This window comes from Notechis scutatus, chromosome 5, assembly GCF_049901735.1.
Source record: "Notechis scutatus isolate UNSWTSFEM ecotype Mainland chromosome 5, rNotScu1.2, whole genome shotgun sequence".
Lineage (NCBI taxonomy): Eukaryota > Metazoa > Chordata > Lepidosauria > Squamata > Elapidae > Notechis > Notechis scutatus.
The window spans coordinates 4,971,115-4,985,934 of NC_142013.1; the positions used below are offsets into that span (position 1 = coordinate 4,971,115).

General features: G+C 45.2%; 1 protein-coding gene across 2 annotated transcripts in view; it reads right to left on the reverse strand.

Moving 5' to 3' along the window:
- Positions 1 to 10,107: 10,107 nt before the first annotated feature.
- The window catches only part of GAB2 (GRB2 associated binding protein 2), a 139,246-nt gene continuing 134,533 nt past the window's right edge, over positions 10,108 to 14,820 (reverse strand). For both annotated transcript variants that reach the window (XM_087966010.1, XM_087966011.1), the window contains exons 9-10: positions 12,376 to 12,501; positions 10,108 to 11,223 (exon numbers count right to left, since the gene is read on the reverse strand). In XM_087966010.1, coding sequence (XP_087822136.1) covers positions 11,080 to 11,223; positions 12,376 to 12,501 — 270 coding nt within the window. In that variant the 3' untranslated portion in view covers positions 10,108 to 11,079. The remainder of the gene's footprint in view (positions 11,224 to 12,375; positions 12,502 to 14,820) is intronic.

The window sequence follows — 14,820 nt, forward strand, 5'->3', positions numbered from 1 at the left end:
CAACCTTTGAGGCCTACCAAGCCGCCATTTTGAGGAAGCGTCCTCCCTGAAAGGGGGGGAGGGGCGACGTTCATTGTGACCTCCTTTGTGTAAGGTTGGGCGATTAATTTTCTCAAGGGGCAAACTGGGACTTGTGGAAGACTGAACCCATAGGGATGTGAAGGTGTGTAGGCATGTACGCACGGCAGAGGTGGTATTCATCCGGTTCGGACCGGTTCTGAAGAACCGGTAGCAGAAATTTTGAGTAGTTTGGAGAACCGGCAAATACCACCTCTGACTGGTCCCGTCCCCCTCTATTCTTTGCCTAAGCGAGACGGGTGTCACTTGTGGTCATAAGTTCAGGATTTAAAAAGGCTTAAACGCTCAAACTTCCCTAGTTTATTCTCAGCCAATAAAGAAGTGTGATGACTTCATTTTCTCCAATTTTGTGGGCTGGATATTATTATATAACAGGTAGTCCTCGACTTACAACGTGTTCTGACCCACGGCCTTTTCCAACAAATCAAACACAATCCAAAAGGAACAGAAACCTTGTAATGTTTTTGCAAAATAATTAGCTGTGATAAGCACAAGCCTTGCCAAACTGTGCAAAACTTGCCAAAAGATAACAGACAAGAAATAATTTGCAATACAAGAATCTTCAAATACAAACTCAGGATACTGGAATGTCTACGAGGCTGGAGTTTCAAAACGTCTTTGCCTTCTGCAAAGTATGTTCATTTCACAGCTGGCTTTTATCTTCTTGAAGGAGGGGCCGTTACCTTGCAGCCTTACTCCCGAGTCGCCCATGCTGTTGTTGCTGCTCTTTCCAATGAGTGATCCTGTGTGCATGCACACTTGGCACAGGCTCCTCGGGAACCTCCTCATCGCTGCTGCCAGCCCCCACAATCTCTGAAGGCAGCAGTCCACTCCCTGGTGGTCCTGGCCCCTCATCTGAGTCCTTGCTCTCCTCAGCCGTCCGCACCTGCTACTGGCGAACCACACCACAACAGTTCATTTAGTGATCGAAGTTGTAATGGCACTGGAAAAAGGGACTTATGACCATTTTTCACACTTACGACCATTGCCACAGAGAAAGTAAAAAGAATATATACTAAGACTAACTAAAATGGCTGCACTTGTGTCAATTTCAGGCTTGACAATGTGACTAAATTAATGGCAGTGATTCATTGAACAGCCATGGCAAGAAAAGTCATAAAATAGGGCAGAACTCACTTAACAAAATGTCTTCCTTCAGCCACATAAATTTCAGGCTCCGTTGTTGGTCGTAAGTCGAGGACTACCTGGTATTCCAACATCTGCTCTTACAAGGATGCTCATAATATCACTGCGCAAACATGAAAAGTTGTTCACTAAATTATTGCTTACCGAGAATTAGAACCAACCCATTCCGGAGCGGTTTGCTCCATAATTGTGACGATTAAACACACAGAGAGTGCATTTCTTTTTTAGCCGTATATCACGTTTATTAACAGCAAGTGGTTAATTTAAAGTAAGTAACTAAGTTAAGCGCAACTTCGGTTTTGCAGGACGATTGTTGTCGTCTTTCAACTGCAGCTCACATGGAATAAATTAATAATTTAAGGAAATGGAATCCACAGTAGCTAAAAAAGAAGGAGGAACATTCAAATACTAATACAAGACAAAAACATACTGTACATCTATTTATATATATATATATATAATTTTGCAAAAGAGGATTTTTGTAAAGAAATAAACATCGCTCCCTCCACTTACGCCCAGAGGAGAAAACACACACACACACACACACAGAGAAATGAGGTGCTACCGGTTCGCACCGGTTCAAGTGAACCGGATGTTAATTTTACATCTGGTTCAGTGAACCAGTAGTTGAAAAGACCACAGTGGTGGGATTCAAATTTTTTTACTATGGGCATGGGCGTGGCAGGGGAAGGATATTGTAAAATCTCCTGTTAGAAGTGGTATTTGCCGGTTCCCCGAATTACTCAAAATTTCCACTACCGCTTCTACAGAACCGGCAAATCCCACCTCTGACTGGCCCCGCCCCCATCTATTCTCCGCCTCTCGAGTCCCAGCTGATCGGCTGGGTCTCCTTTGGTTGCCCTGCCCAGGAGAACAGAGCTGGAAAGCAGGTTAGTGGGGTGGGGAGGGAATGGGGATTTTACAGTATCCTTCCTCTGCCACGCCCACCAAGCAAGGCCCACAGAACCGGTAGTAAATTTTTTTGAATCCCACCACTGCTGAGGAGGCCGTTTTCGCCCTCTTGGAGGCTCTGGAGCCCAGGGAGGGTGAAAATGCCCCCCCCCCGCAGTGGTGCAGGAGGCTGACTAGGCCACACCCACCATGGCCACGCCTACAACCAGCAACCAGGCAAAGAGAGACGGTTGCTAATTTTTTTTTGAAGCCCATCCCTGCACAGACTCTCTTGCCAATCGTTCAATGTAGGACATTCACAGCCAAATAATCAACTTTGTCGTTTCTTGGACAAAAAAAGACACGAGACTCTTTGTCAAAAAACAACAACAGACACCTCTCTTACTACCTAAACAGTGACACAAATCTGGTCCATGCTACAATTCTCCTGTTACGTGAAGCCCTCGTGTCTGATCCCTGTCTTTAGGCAGGGGGTGGAAAAACATATTTTGTCGATCTGTGTAGGTAGTCCTGGACTACAACGGAGGCCAACTTTTCTCTATTGCTAAGCAAAAAACCAACAACAACAGTTGAGTTTTGCCCCATTTTATGAGCTTCCTTGCCACCGTGGTTAAACAAATTGCTGCGGTTGTTAGGTTAGTCCCACAGTGGTCGAGTGAATCTGGTCTTCCCTGATGACTTGGCTTGTCGGGAGGTCGCGAAAGGCGATCACATGACTTGGGATATTGCAACCGTTATAATGGAGGTGATACTCGTCAAGAGTCCAAAGTTTGATCACATGGCCGTGGGGATGCAGCCACGGTCATATGAAAAATGGTCATAGTTCAGAGCCACTGTAACTTTGAAGTCACTAAATGAATTATTGCAAGTTGAAGGTTTTTGATTCAATTAAAAACCAACCTAAGCAGGGGGTTGGACTAGAAGACCTCCAAGGTCCCTTCCAACTCTGTTATTCTATTCTATTCTTCATTCCATTATTCTATTCCTATTCTATTCCATTCCATTCCATTCCTTTCCTTTCCTATCCTATTGTTTTCTATTCTATTTTTTTCTTATTCTATTCTGTTCTGTTCTATTATTTCTATTTCTATTTCTATTATTTCTATTTCTATTTCTATTCTATTCCCTATTCTATTCCCTATTCTATTCCCTATTCTATGCTATGCTATGCTATTCTATTCTGTGTGAAGGATGTGTGCTTTTGTTTTATTTTTATAGTTTTTTCTTATGTATAATGTATACTGAAGATGCCATTTAATTTTGTTGTATGAGGTGCAACGACCATAAAGTAAAGTTAAAAACTGTAATCTGGTCCTCTGATGCCCATGATGGTCAGGAAAAGGTGGCCCTTCAGAAGGTCTTCTAATTGGGTAGGTCATAAAATATTTCTATGATCTTTTAGAGTTGCCAACAGAAAGGGAGGGGGGGGGGCAGTACGGCAGCTTGGAAATCGAAAGTGCATTCCATGAATGTTTTCAAAGATAGTAACTAGGTGACTGAAGTTTCTGCCCGCGCAAAATTCTAACTGGAGAGCCTGATTGATGACTCTTGGCTATGGAGGTGTCCCATTGGAGAATATGAATTACGATACACCCAGAGGGGTGGAGGGAAAACCAGGGTCAAGGGTGACAGTGAATTATGTGTCTTAGAGTCGGCTGCACCCAGGCAACGCTGGATATGTTAACTCCCAATAAATCCTTTTGAAGTTTTGGAAGTTTGGCTCGAGACTCCTGATTTAAATGGGGTTAAGTGCCAGAATCCTGACAGCAGGTTTTGCTGTGGGTGCTAAGCTAATGGAGCCTCCCAAAAAACACTCAACCGAGAAGGGTCCTTGTTGTTCTCAGAGCTTGGTGGTTTTCTTGCAGACGTTTCATCCCCCCAAATACGTTACCCCCTATTCAGTTGGGGCATCCTATCATCTTCTCTGGCCCTATGTAGGCACCTACACCTCAAACTTTTGCATTTCTGGGCTGGGATGAAAAGGGCAGCCATGAAACTCTTTGATCTGCTGTCTTCACGGGTCAAGAGATAGCAGATTATGAAGAATGATGGGAAACGTTATCTACTCTGGCCAATTGTGGTGGAGAAGTCCTCTCGCCTTAATGTGACCCAAGGGTGACAAAGTAACATGGAAGTGGGACAGTTAGATGTTTTTGAATGGCCCCCCTCCAGCTGTGTTTTTTTTAAAAGATAATTTCCTCAAGATGGGCCCAACCATCCTATTAGGAGTATCTCTTACTTGTTCTACACCAATTTCGACCACTTTTAAGATGTGTGGACTTCAACTCCTCTAATTCCCCAGGTACCATGCATCAGTTGCGTCCCATGCTGGCTGAGGGATTATGGGAGTTGAAGTTCACGCACCCCTCTTCTAATCCAAGGCAGAAGACCTTATATATGCCAGCTTGGTCAAACGGTTGTCCAAAATCTTCTTAAAAACCTCCAGTGATGGAGCACCCAAAACTTCAGAAGGAAAGTTGTCCCACTGATGAATTGTTCCCACTGTTAGGAAATTTTCTCCTTAGTTCTAGGTTGCTTCTTTCTTTAATGATCTTCCCCCCTTTATTTTTTTGTCCTGCCCACGGATGTTTTGGAGATAGGTTGATCTTCCTTCTCTGTGGTTGCCCCTCAAATATTGGAAGAGAGGTTGCAAGAACTGCAAACTTCAGAATGAGAAGTGCCCATCGTTGGAGGGTAGTCCTACACTTATGACCAGTTGCTTAGAGAGTAGAATAGAATAAAGCTGGAAGGGACCTTGGAGGTCTTCTAGTCCAACCCGCTGCTCAAGCAGGAGAACCTATACCCGTGATGGTGAACCTATGGCACACGTGCCACAGGTGGCATGCAGAGCCCTTTGTGTCGGCACGCGAGCTGCAGGCAAACTTAATTTCACTGCACATGCCTGCGCCTCACAGCTGATTTTCGGCCTGTTTGAACCCTTGTTCGGACTCCCAGAGGCTTGAGGAAGACTTCTGCAGGATTCTGCAGCCTTTGCAGGCCGAAAACTAGCCCCGTTTCATCACTTCCTGTTTTTCCAGAAATACCGGAAGTGACGAAACGGGCCTAGTTTTCATCCTGAAAAGCCTGCAGAAGCCTTCCTCAAGCCACTGGGAGGCCGAAAAAGGCCTCAAACTGGCTGAAAATCAGCTGTGTGGCGCAGTGCAGGTTAGGGGGTGGCGGTGGGTGGGTGTGTATTGCGTGCGCATGTGTAGGGGCATGGGGGGTGCGCATTGCCTTCTGAGTGCTGGCACGCGAGCGTGAGCGTACAAGTGCACGCACAATTTTGGGCACAGGGGCCCAAAAAAGATTAGCCACCATTGACTTATATGATTTTTGACAAGTGACTGTCTATTCTCTTCTTAAAAACCTCCAGTGATGGGAGCACCCATGATTTCTGGAGGAAAATTGTTTCACTGGTTCATTGTCCTCAAAGTTATGACGGACCCCTTCCAAAGATACTTGCGACCCAGTTCTGATTACTGGCGGGAAAAATAAAATTAAAAGCAGTTAACGACGTCACTGGGAAAAAAAGCGACATCACAATTTTTCACATTTATGACTTGCATCGCCCCCAGGGTCAAGTGACGCTTGGCAACTGACTCATATTTATGACAGTTGCAGTGTCCCGGGGAGAGGGTGTCATGCGATCCCCTTTTTACGACCTTCTGACAAGCCAAATCCTTGGGGCAGCCAGGATTCGCTTAACGACCATGTGACTAGCTTCACCATTGCAGGGATTCACTTTAACGATGGTGGCAAGAATGGTTGTAGAAGGGGACAGAACTCATGCAACTACTCTTTTGCTTAGCGATGGAAATTCTGGGCTCACTTGTGACCGTGAGTAAAGGATTACCTGTGTTTTACGTAGTTGTACCTTTCTATCAGCGTCCCGGAGAAGGCAGTGCTGATTTTATGTGGGGGTCAGAAGCTAAGCCAAATGAGGCACCACTAGGAAATGAATGTGTCCGTGAGGTTGTCAGCAGTCAAGGTGGACTTTAAATGCCTCTGCTTGTTCTATTTGGCATCATAATACCTAATGATTAAAATTGGACTATTTCTTTCTTGCCCAACCCTAACCCCAATCAAATCATTTATTTTATATACCGTTTCCCCGAAAATACGACCTACCCCGAAAGTAAGTCCTAGCTTGATTTTTACACATTTTACAATATAGGCTCCAATTAAGATCCTGCCCCCTCCAGAGTGGACGGGTAAAAATTAAGCAAGGGTGGGGATAGGGTGGTGGTGGAGCTGTCCTACTACTTATCTTCGGACAGTTGTAGCCAGGCCTCACACACCCCGACACCTGCCTCACAGGCCCATTTCTTCTGCAGCCGGCAAGGCTGGCAAGGCTTTCCTGAAGGCCTCTGGAGTGAGAACAAAGCTTTGGATCGATCCAGAGCTCTGTTACTGGCTGCAGAGGCCTTCAGGAAAGCTTTGCCAGCCACTGAAGAAGAAGTTCCTGAAGGCCTCTGACAGCAAAAAGGAGGCCAGAAGTGATGCGCACAAGTGAGGTTAATCAGTGGATGACATCCCCCCAAAATAAGACCTGGGGCCTTTTTTGGGTGGATATATATATATATATATATATATATATATATATATATATATATATATATATATATATATTTCTGAGGTTCTCGCGGTATTTGTATGTGGATCTTGGTTATTCGGGTTTCTCCCGCGTAAAATTGGAAGTATCTAGGCGACGTTTTCGATGAAGTCTCATTCATCATCTTCAGGCTTGTGTCTGTACTTCCAATTTTACGCGGGAGAAACCCGAATAACCAAAGATCCATATATATATATGAGGCAGGGTTTTATTTTCAGGAAACACGGGTATATAGGATAGTTCACTTAAGTTTATTTTTCTGGGGTGATGGCACCACAATGTTTAAGAATCTCTGGGTTAGGGTGAGGGTAACTCAGAGGAAAGACTGAACCTTTAGTAAGTAACCATGTACTGGGCTCTCTAACCTTGGCTCCTTTAAGATTTGTGGACTTCAACTCCCAGAATCAGCCTGACCTTCTACAACTAATCCTTGATTTATAATAGTTTTATTTAGTGACTGCTCAAACTTACAATAGCACTGGAAAATGTGAGTTATGACCGTGTTTCACACTTACGACTGTTGCAGCCATGGTCATGTGATCAAAATTCAAACACTTGAGCCAGTGGCTCATATTTATGATGGTTGCAGCGTCCCGGGGTGTGGGTTTCACGTCACCTCCTTATGTGACCTCCTGACAAGCAAAGCCAATGGGGAAGCCAGATTCGTTTAAAAACCGTGTGTGACTAACTTAACAAAATGCAACGATTCGCTTAACGCCGGTGAAAAGTTGTAAAATGGGTCGGACTCGCTTAGCAAATGTTTCGCATAGCCACAGAAATTTTGGGCTCTACTGTGGCCGTAACGCGAGGAATACCTGTACTTGGAAATCAGCAAAGTCAGGAAATTTGAAATCTGATTTAAAGGGTGGATCCCAAAAGAGAAATCGCCTCTATTCCTTCCTAGAATCTTTCCGGACAAGAGACACATTTTATTATCTGTTATTGGAAATCAAATGCCAAAACTCAAGATGTCCTGTTTTAACTCTGCAAAAATCTTACGTTTTAAAAAGCTGAATCAGGTGATGCCATAGTAGAGGAAAACTGCCTTTTTGCAGGGGTGGGATTCAACCGGTGTAACAACCGGTTTGGTGAGTGCGTGCTTTGCACTCGTGCATGCTAAACGTAAGTTTTTCACGTATGCTTGTTTACAACTCACCTTCTGCTGTAAGGGTGTGTGTAAAGCAGCCGATGCGCAGCAAATCAGCTAAGCTGGAAAACCCGGAAATAAAACACAGACTAGAGCCAGGGCAGGCGGACAGGCCCAACAGCTGATCGTTGAAGCAAAATGGTTCGCTCACAGCTGATCTTCGGCACTACCGGTTTGCCCGAACCAGTCCGAACCAGTAGAATCCCACCCCTGCCCCTTTGCCTAAGTGGAATTACCAGAGAGAGCTAAGCAGGCTTTAAGACACATCCTTTTGTCAAGGTAGAATTATTTTAACAGTCACAAAGTACAGGGCCATCCTGTAGGCTAGGTTTGCGCGAGCCAGCAAACCGTGGTTAATTGAATGGTGGCTATGTGAATTCATCTTCCTGTTGGAACTTGCAATGCTCACCAAACTATTCATGGAGGCAGGAAATAGCCAGTCACAGTTGAGCTCAGCAGGTGGTGTGAACCTGGCACAGAGGATTTTTCATTGGTGAACCAGCAGAAACCTGAACTCGGAACTCTGCAAAGAGAGAGGCGGAAAAGAAAAACAGGCTGGTGCGCGAGAGGAAAGGCATTTGAATGGAAGTCCTAAGATCACTTCTGTGGGGGGGAAGAGGGGAAGCACCTTGGATTAAACCTGCACAGGTTGTTTAAGGATTGGACCATCCATCCTTATGGATACAGGTCTAAGACAGGAAGTAGGCTTATGAACTGAGGTTTGTCCTTGTGTATATCGATAAAGCAAAGCAAAATTTTGGATTGTTGTTGGGTTTTTTTGAACAAACTCTACAGCGCATGTCTAAATGAGATGGCCAACAGATCTCCAATGCTTAACAAGCCACAAGTGATAAGAGTGCGTTCGGTTGCCCCCAAACAGATCTTAATCTACCCAGTAAGCAAATATCAAAGTAATTTGAGTCTTACAGATCGATGCGAAGTCAGGGCATTGAAGAAACGAACTTATGGAAACTTCCTTGGATAAGGAATTAGCAGAGAGCAACAACAAAGATCTTAGGAGAAGATAAGCTGATGATACAGGCAGTCCTCGAGTTACGATAATTCATTTAGGGACCATTCGAAGTTACAACAGCACTGGAAAAAAAGTGACCGATGACCGATTTTCACACTTACGACCGCTGCAGCATCCCCATGCTCATGGGATCAACAGTCGGACGCTTGGCAACTGGCTCCTATTTATGACTATCGCAACGTCACGGGGTCATGGGATCTCCTTTTGTGACCTTCTGGCAAGCGAAGCCAGATTCACTTAACAATCAGGTTACTAATTTAACAATCTGAGGGATTCACTTAACAACGGTGGTAAGGTAGGTCATGAAACGGAGCAAAATTCACTTGTTAAGCAGGGGAAATTTTGGGCTCAGTTGCGGCCGTAAGTCGAGGACTATCTGTATTGCAGAATAATAGTAACATAGAAGTCCGTTGCTCAGGGCTATGTCTCTTTCCCTCTGCCTTATAATGACATTCACACAATACTCTGAAAGCCAAACCCAATCATGATCTAATTCACAAATCACACGGGGCCAGAAGCCCAATCCTCCCAACACCCCAATTCACAATATCCTAAACTGGGCTGTGGGGGGTGGGGTGGAAACGATGTCCCTTTTATGACATGTGGACTTCAACTCCCAGAATTCCTGAGCCAGCCGGCTCAGGAATTCTGGGAGTTGAAGTCCACAAATCATGAAGGCGCCACGGTCCTCCACCTCAGTCCTAAACCAGAAGTTCTAAACCCTATCTAAGCAAACACAAAATGTGTTCTAGCATAACACACAAGTGCACCTGCTACACCTTTACTTGAACCTGGATTAATGCGTTGTGTGAATCAGTCAGCTTTTTAAACCGTGACACTCCAAATTCAACATTTTGCATTTTGATTATTATTATTATTTTTTGCACTCGTGTCAGAAGCGCCTCGGCGCTTCTGGGTTCGAAGGATTAGCCGGTGACATCCCTGTTGCCCTGGAGATGCCCAGTTGGGGTCTCCTTTCATGTCCCCGGCAGGAGCTGGAGCGAAGGACAGGAGCTCAACCCCATCCCACAGCAGGTCTTGGGTCTCGAACGCTGGCTTGCTAAACTCTTGCACGGCGTCCCCTTGCTCTTATTTTGAAAATAAAGATTTGCTTCCAATTAGGAGTGTTTTGAGATAGGTAACCAGGCATCGAATGCAGCTTCAAACACAGAGTAGATGGGCTTTTAAATATCAAGGCTTTTATAACCATCGCTCTAAGGGTCCAACATCAAATGCTTTCCTACACACCACACACCAGGTACCAAATACGGCCCAACACAGATTCAACTATTGTAAGATCTCGGACACCGATAATCATATATTCCACAAAGAGGAAACTATTGCAAAACACATCCAGAGAGGGTCCCATTCTTAAAATTCCCCAGAGAGAATTAGGAAGATTTTTTTTTTCTTGTTGAGGGGGAAGGATGGCGGACGAGGAATTATTTTCAGTTCGAGAGTAATGCATTTCAAAAGCTGATTTATACCGGTGAACAGCGATTGTTTCTTGACATGCTTGTCCTCTCAAGGACCACGGCGTAGTTTAAGAAATTCGCATGTTGGCAGTTTACATAAAGAGCGAAAATAAAGGCATCGCTTGGAGATTTCTTCGCCCTTTTGTGAAGTGATACAGCTAAGACAGCTTCGTAAAGAGACTGCTTGAAAATCAAATCCACTTAGGATGAGTAGCTGGCCGTTATTATTATTACTATTATTACTATTATTATTGTTGTTATTGTTATTATTATTATTATCATCATCATCTCTAAAAGGCAGAACCAGGAGGCCAAAACCAGGCTGAAAGTTTCAATCGACGGCAGGAAACTGGCAAAGGGCCCAGGTGCTGGATGCAAAAATAGAGATCTGCAGGTTGACAGTGGATCGAGGAAGGTTTGGATACGGGCAGGTGGATGAGAAGCCAGTGTCGGTTCACTAATTCCTCAGAACAGAGCCAGCAGCTAACCTCATCACTGAAAAATGCCTTTGGGAGGGGTGATGCAAGTTTTCAGCCAAATGTTCTTCTGCAGAAGCTTGTTTTCAGGAACGGCCTCCGCAGAAGGACCAAGAGAAGGTTCAGCCAGAGAGACAAATGGACGGTCTCTCCTTGATTCCTAAAAGCCTCCATGGTTTCTCCACCATGTCTCCGCTTGGCTACTGCTTCGCTGTCTTGTTGGGTTCCGAAGACTGCCGGACGTCGGTCCATTCCTGCATCGTGCTCTGTAAAGCCTGCGTCTTCTCTTTGTCCACCTGCACGTAATCGACCTTCTCGTCAGAAGCAATGGACGACGTAGAGGGCTGGCCACAAAAAAAAAAAAAAGAGAGAAGAGAGGAGAGAAGATGGAAGGACTTTCCAGATTTTTCATGGTTTGCCTTTGCAATGTAAACCCAATGTTTTTCAAACTTGGCGACTTTAAGGCTCGTGGACTTCAACTCCCAGTATTCCCCAGGCGGACATGCTGGCTAAGGGAATTCTGGGAATTGAAGTCCTCAAGTCTTAAAAGTTGCCAAGCTTGAAAAAGGCTGCTGCGAAACATCAAAATACCGTGCAACCTTCTCAATAAAAGATTTTGTTTTGATTCCCCTCCCCTCAATTTTTTTATTTAACTAATAAAAAAATAGGAGAGATTAAAAAACAACAACAATTTCTATAGCTTCAACACAGCACCTCCTTTTCAACAAGAAAGAGGAACTTAGAAATGATCGTACTGAATTTATGTTATTGGAGATACAGTGAAATGAACATTTTAATTAAACATTAAACACTTTGGTAAGAAGCAATTACATATAGAGCTAGTTTGGTGTAGTGGTTGAGGTGATGGCCTAGAAACCAGGGGACAGTGAGTTCTAATCCCGCCTTAGGAATGAAATCCAACTGCGTAACCTTGGGCTAATCACCAGGAAACTGTGAGTTCTAGTCTTGCCTTACTGTATCCTGGTGATTGGCCCAAACTCACCCAGTCAGCTTTCGTGCCTAAGGTGGGACTAGAACTCACTGTCTCCTGGTGTTTGGCCCAAACTCACCCAGCTACCTTTCATGCCTAAGGCGGGACTAGAACTCACCATCTCCTGGTGATTGACCTAAAGTCACCCAGTTGGCTTTCATGCATAAAGCGGGATTAGAACTCTCCATCTCCTGGTGATTGGCCCAAAGTCACCCAGTTGGTTTTCATGCCTAAGGTGGGACTAGAACTTACTCCGACTTGGTGATTGGCCCAAAGTCACCCAATCTTCTTCCATGCCTATGACAGGACTAGAACTCACTGTCTCCTGGTTTTCCTGGATTCTAGCCTTCACCGTTAGATCAAACTGGCTCCCCAGTTCAGTTTGTCACTCAAACTGGCAGAGTTTCCATTCAACTGCACGTCACCCTGTTGTCCCGCGTCAACAGGTCTTGTCTACAGTTTGGCGCTTGGGATCGCGGAAAAGATTTCAGAATCCAGATCGTACCTTTCGGTGGGGCCCAGGTGAGCTTGGCTGAAAGTCCAAAGCCAGGTAATCGACGCTTGTGGTGCTCTTCTTTTGGGCCGGGCTGCTTTTCCCACTTGGAATGGGAGATGCAGAAACCGGGTTTTGCTAAAATTAAAGCAATTAGGAACAATCGGTCAAGCAGCAGCAAAAGACGCATTCAAACAATCAGCTCAAAATCTGCATAAAAAGATTGACCCCTAATTGCTTCTGCAAGAGGTCAGAGTCGCTTCCCCATTAATTCCAAGACTAAAAGCACCTCCGTGTAGAAATTCATAAAAGTATAAAAGATGCATTCATATACAGGTAATCCTCGACTTACGACCATAATTGAGCAAAACGTTCACCATTGGTAAACAAGACAGTTGAATTTCGACCCGTTTTATGAACGTTCTTACTACAGTTGTTAAGTGAGTCCCTGCAGTTGTTAAGTGAGTAACATGGTTGTTAAGCGAATCTGGCTCCCCTGTTTTGTCATGCTCTTGTCGGAGTCTGAATCTGAGGAGGAAGACGAACAGCTGACAGGGAGTAGGAGTGTGGCTCTGTTGGCTGTGGAGGAAACTGGGGAAGGGCGAAGTCTGGCTGGGCAGAGGTAGGACAAGGGAGACGGGGTTCAGAGGAAGACCCAGGCCCACCCCCTCTTCATCCTAGAGCATGCATGGAGGAACGGAGAAGGGAGCAATGTGGGCTGCATGGCTTACAGGGGAGGAAAGGGCCCTGATTCCCTTCATTAGCCACAGCTGGGAAGAGAGTTTAAAAGAGATGCATTCTGAGTGCGGTGCCAGACACCGCACTGCTGGGAACAAACGTGAGTTTATCTTGTGTTGACTTTGGTTATCTGTGTTCTTGGCATCCTCCCAACCTTCACATCTGGAATTTCTTCTCTTGCCCTGCCGGATTTGCCTCATTTTGCGTTGATTGGACTTATAATTACAGTTTGTGATGACCACATTTTGGACTTGATTCTCTGCAGCCAAAGGGTGTTCCTGGGAGAGTTTTTCTCCAGCCAGAAGAGAATCAGGACATTGGGGGCAAAGTTGAAGCTAATAAAGGGATTCCTACTGATTATCTGACTATGTTGCCGTTGTGCCACACCCCTTTGGGTCATCACATCTTGCTTGTCAAAGTTCACAAAAATTATGGGATGAATATGTAATACATGCCAATTGCCAAGCATCCAAATTTTAATCTCATGACCATGTGGATGCTGGAGTGATTGCAAGGGTGAAAAAACCCTTGTCACTTTTTTTCAGTAACTTACAAATCACTTTTGAAAATAACTTTGAACAGTCACCCAAACAAAATGGTCGTAAGTCGAGAACTGCCTCTATGCAAGCTATTGCCTTGTTTACTTCCAGATGCCCACAGAATCTCAACGGTAAGAATTTTCTTGTCTTTTATTCAGTTTTCAGGCCTCTGAGACCTGTGTCAAAATTTTGAAACAAGATTTTAGAGCCTTTGGAAATAAATGCAGGCACTCTTCAACTTACAACCATTCCATTTAGTGACCATTCAAAATTACAAAAAAACGTCCATAAAAGTGAATTATGACCGTTTTTTTACACCTTTGACCGTTGCGGAATCCTCACAGACGTCATCAGAATTTGGACGCTTGGCAACCGACTCCTATTTATGACGCTTGCAGCGTCCTGGGAGTCGAACTTCTTCTGCCAAACCAAGTCAATGGGGGAAGCCAGATTCACTTAATGACCGTGTTACTAATTTTTAACAACTCATCAGTGATTCTCTTTACAGAAAGGGCGTAAAATCTCACTTAAGAACGGTCTCACTTAGCAACCGAAATTTTGGACTCCGTTGTGGTCAAAAGTTGAAGGTGACCTTTAAACTTAAAGCGAGGATGTCCAATCTGGGCAACTTTAAAACTTGTGGACTTCCATTCCCAGAATTCACTCACATAGGATAGCTGATATAAGTTGCCTCTACCTCCTCGCTTCCCTCTCCGCTTCCTCCTAGGAGTCCACCTTCTCACCACAATCCATCACAGTAGATTGGGTGGGTGTGGCCATGGTGGGCGTGGCCTATGGAAACTTCCAGGAGGGCCATTTTTCGCCTTCCCCAGAGTCCTGAGGCTTCCCTCGGGCCTCTGGGAGAGGGAAAACGGCCTCCCCCGGGCTCCAGAGGGCTTCCGGAACCCAGAAACAGGCCCGTTTCCGGACTTCCGGAACTTTCGGAAGGCCCGTTTTTCGCCCTCTTAGAGCCTGCCCCCCTGCACTTACCTGCATCCAAAACAGGCCGCGTGGAGACTCCTGGGAGGGGAGGGGCCGGGTGGGCGGGGCCAGCCGGTCGGTTCAACTACCGGTTTGGCGAATCGGATGTCAATTTAACATCCAGTTCTCCCGAACCAGTCCAAACCGGCTGAATCCCACCCCTGCAGGAGAGAAGAAACCCGAAACAGAAAGAAGCTTC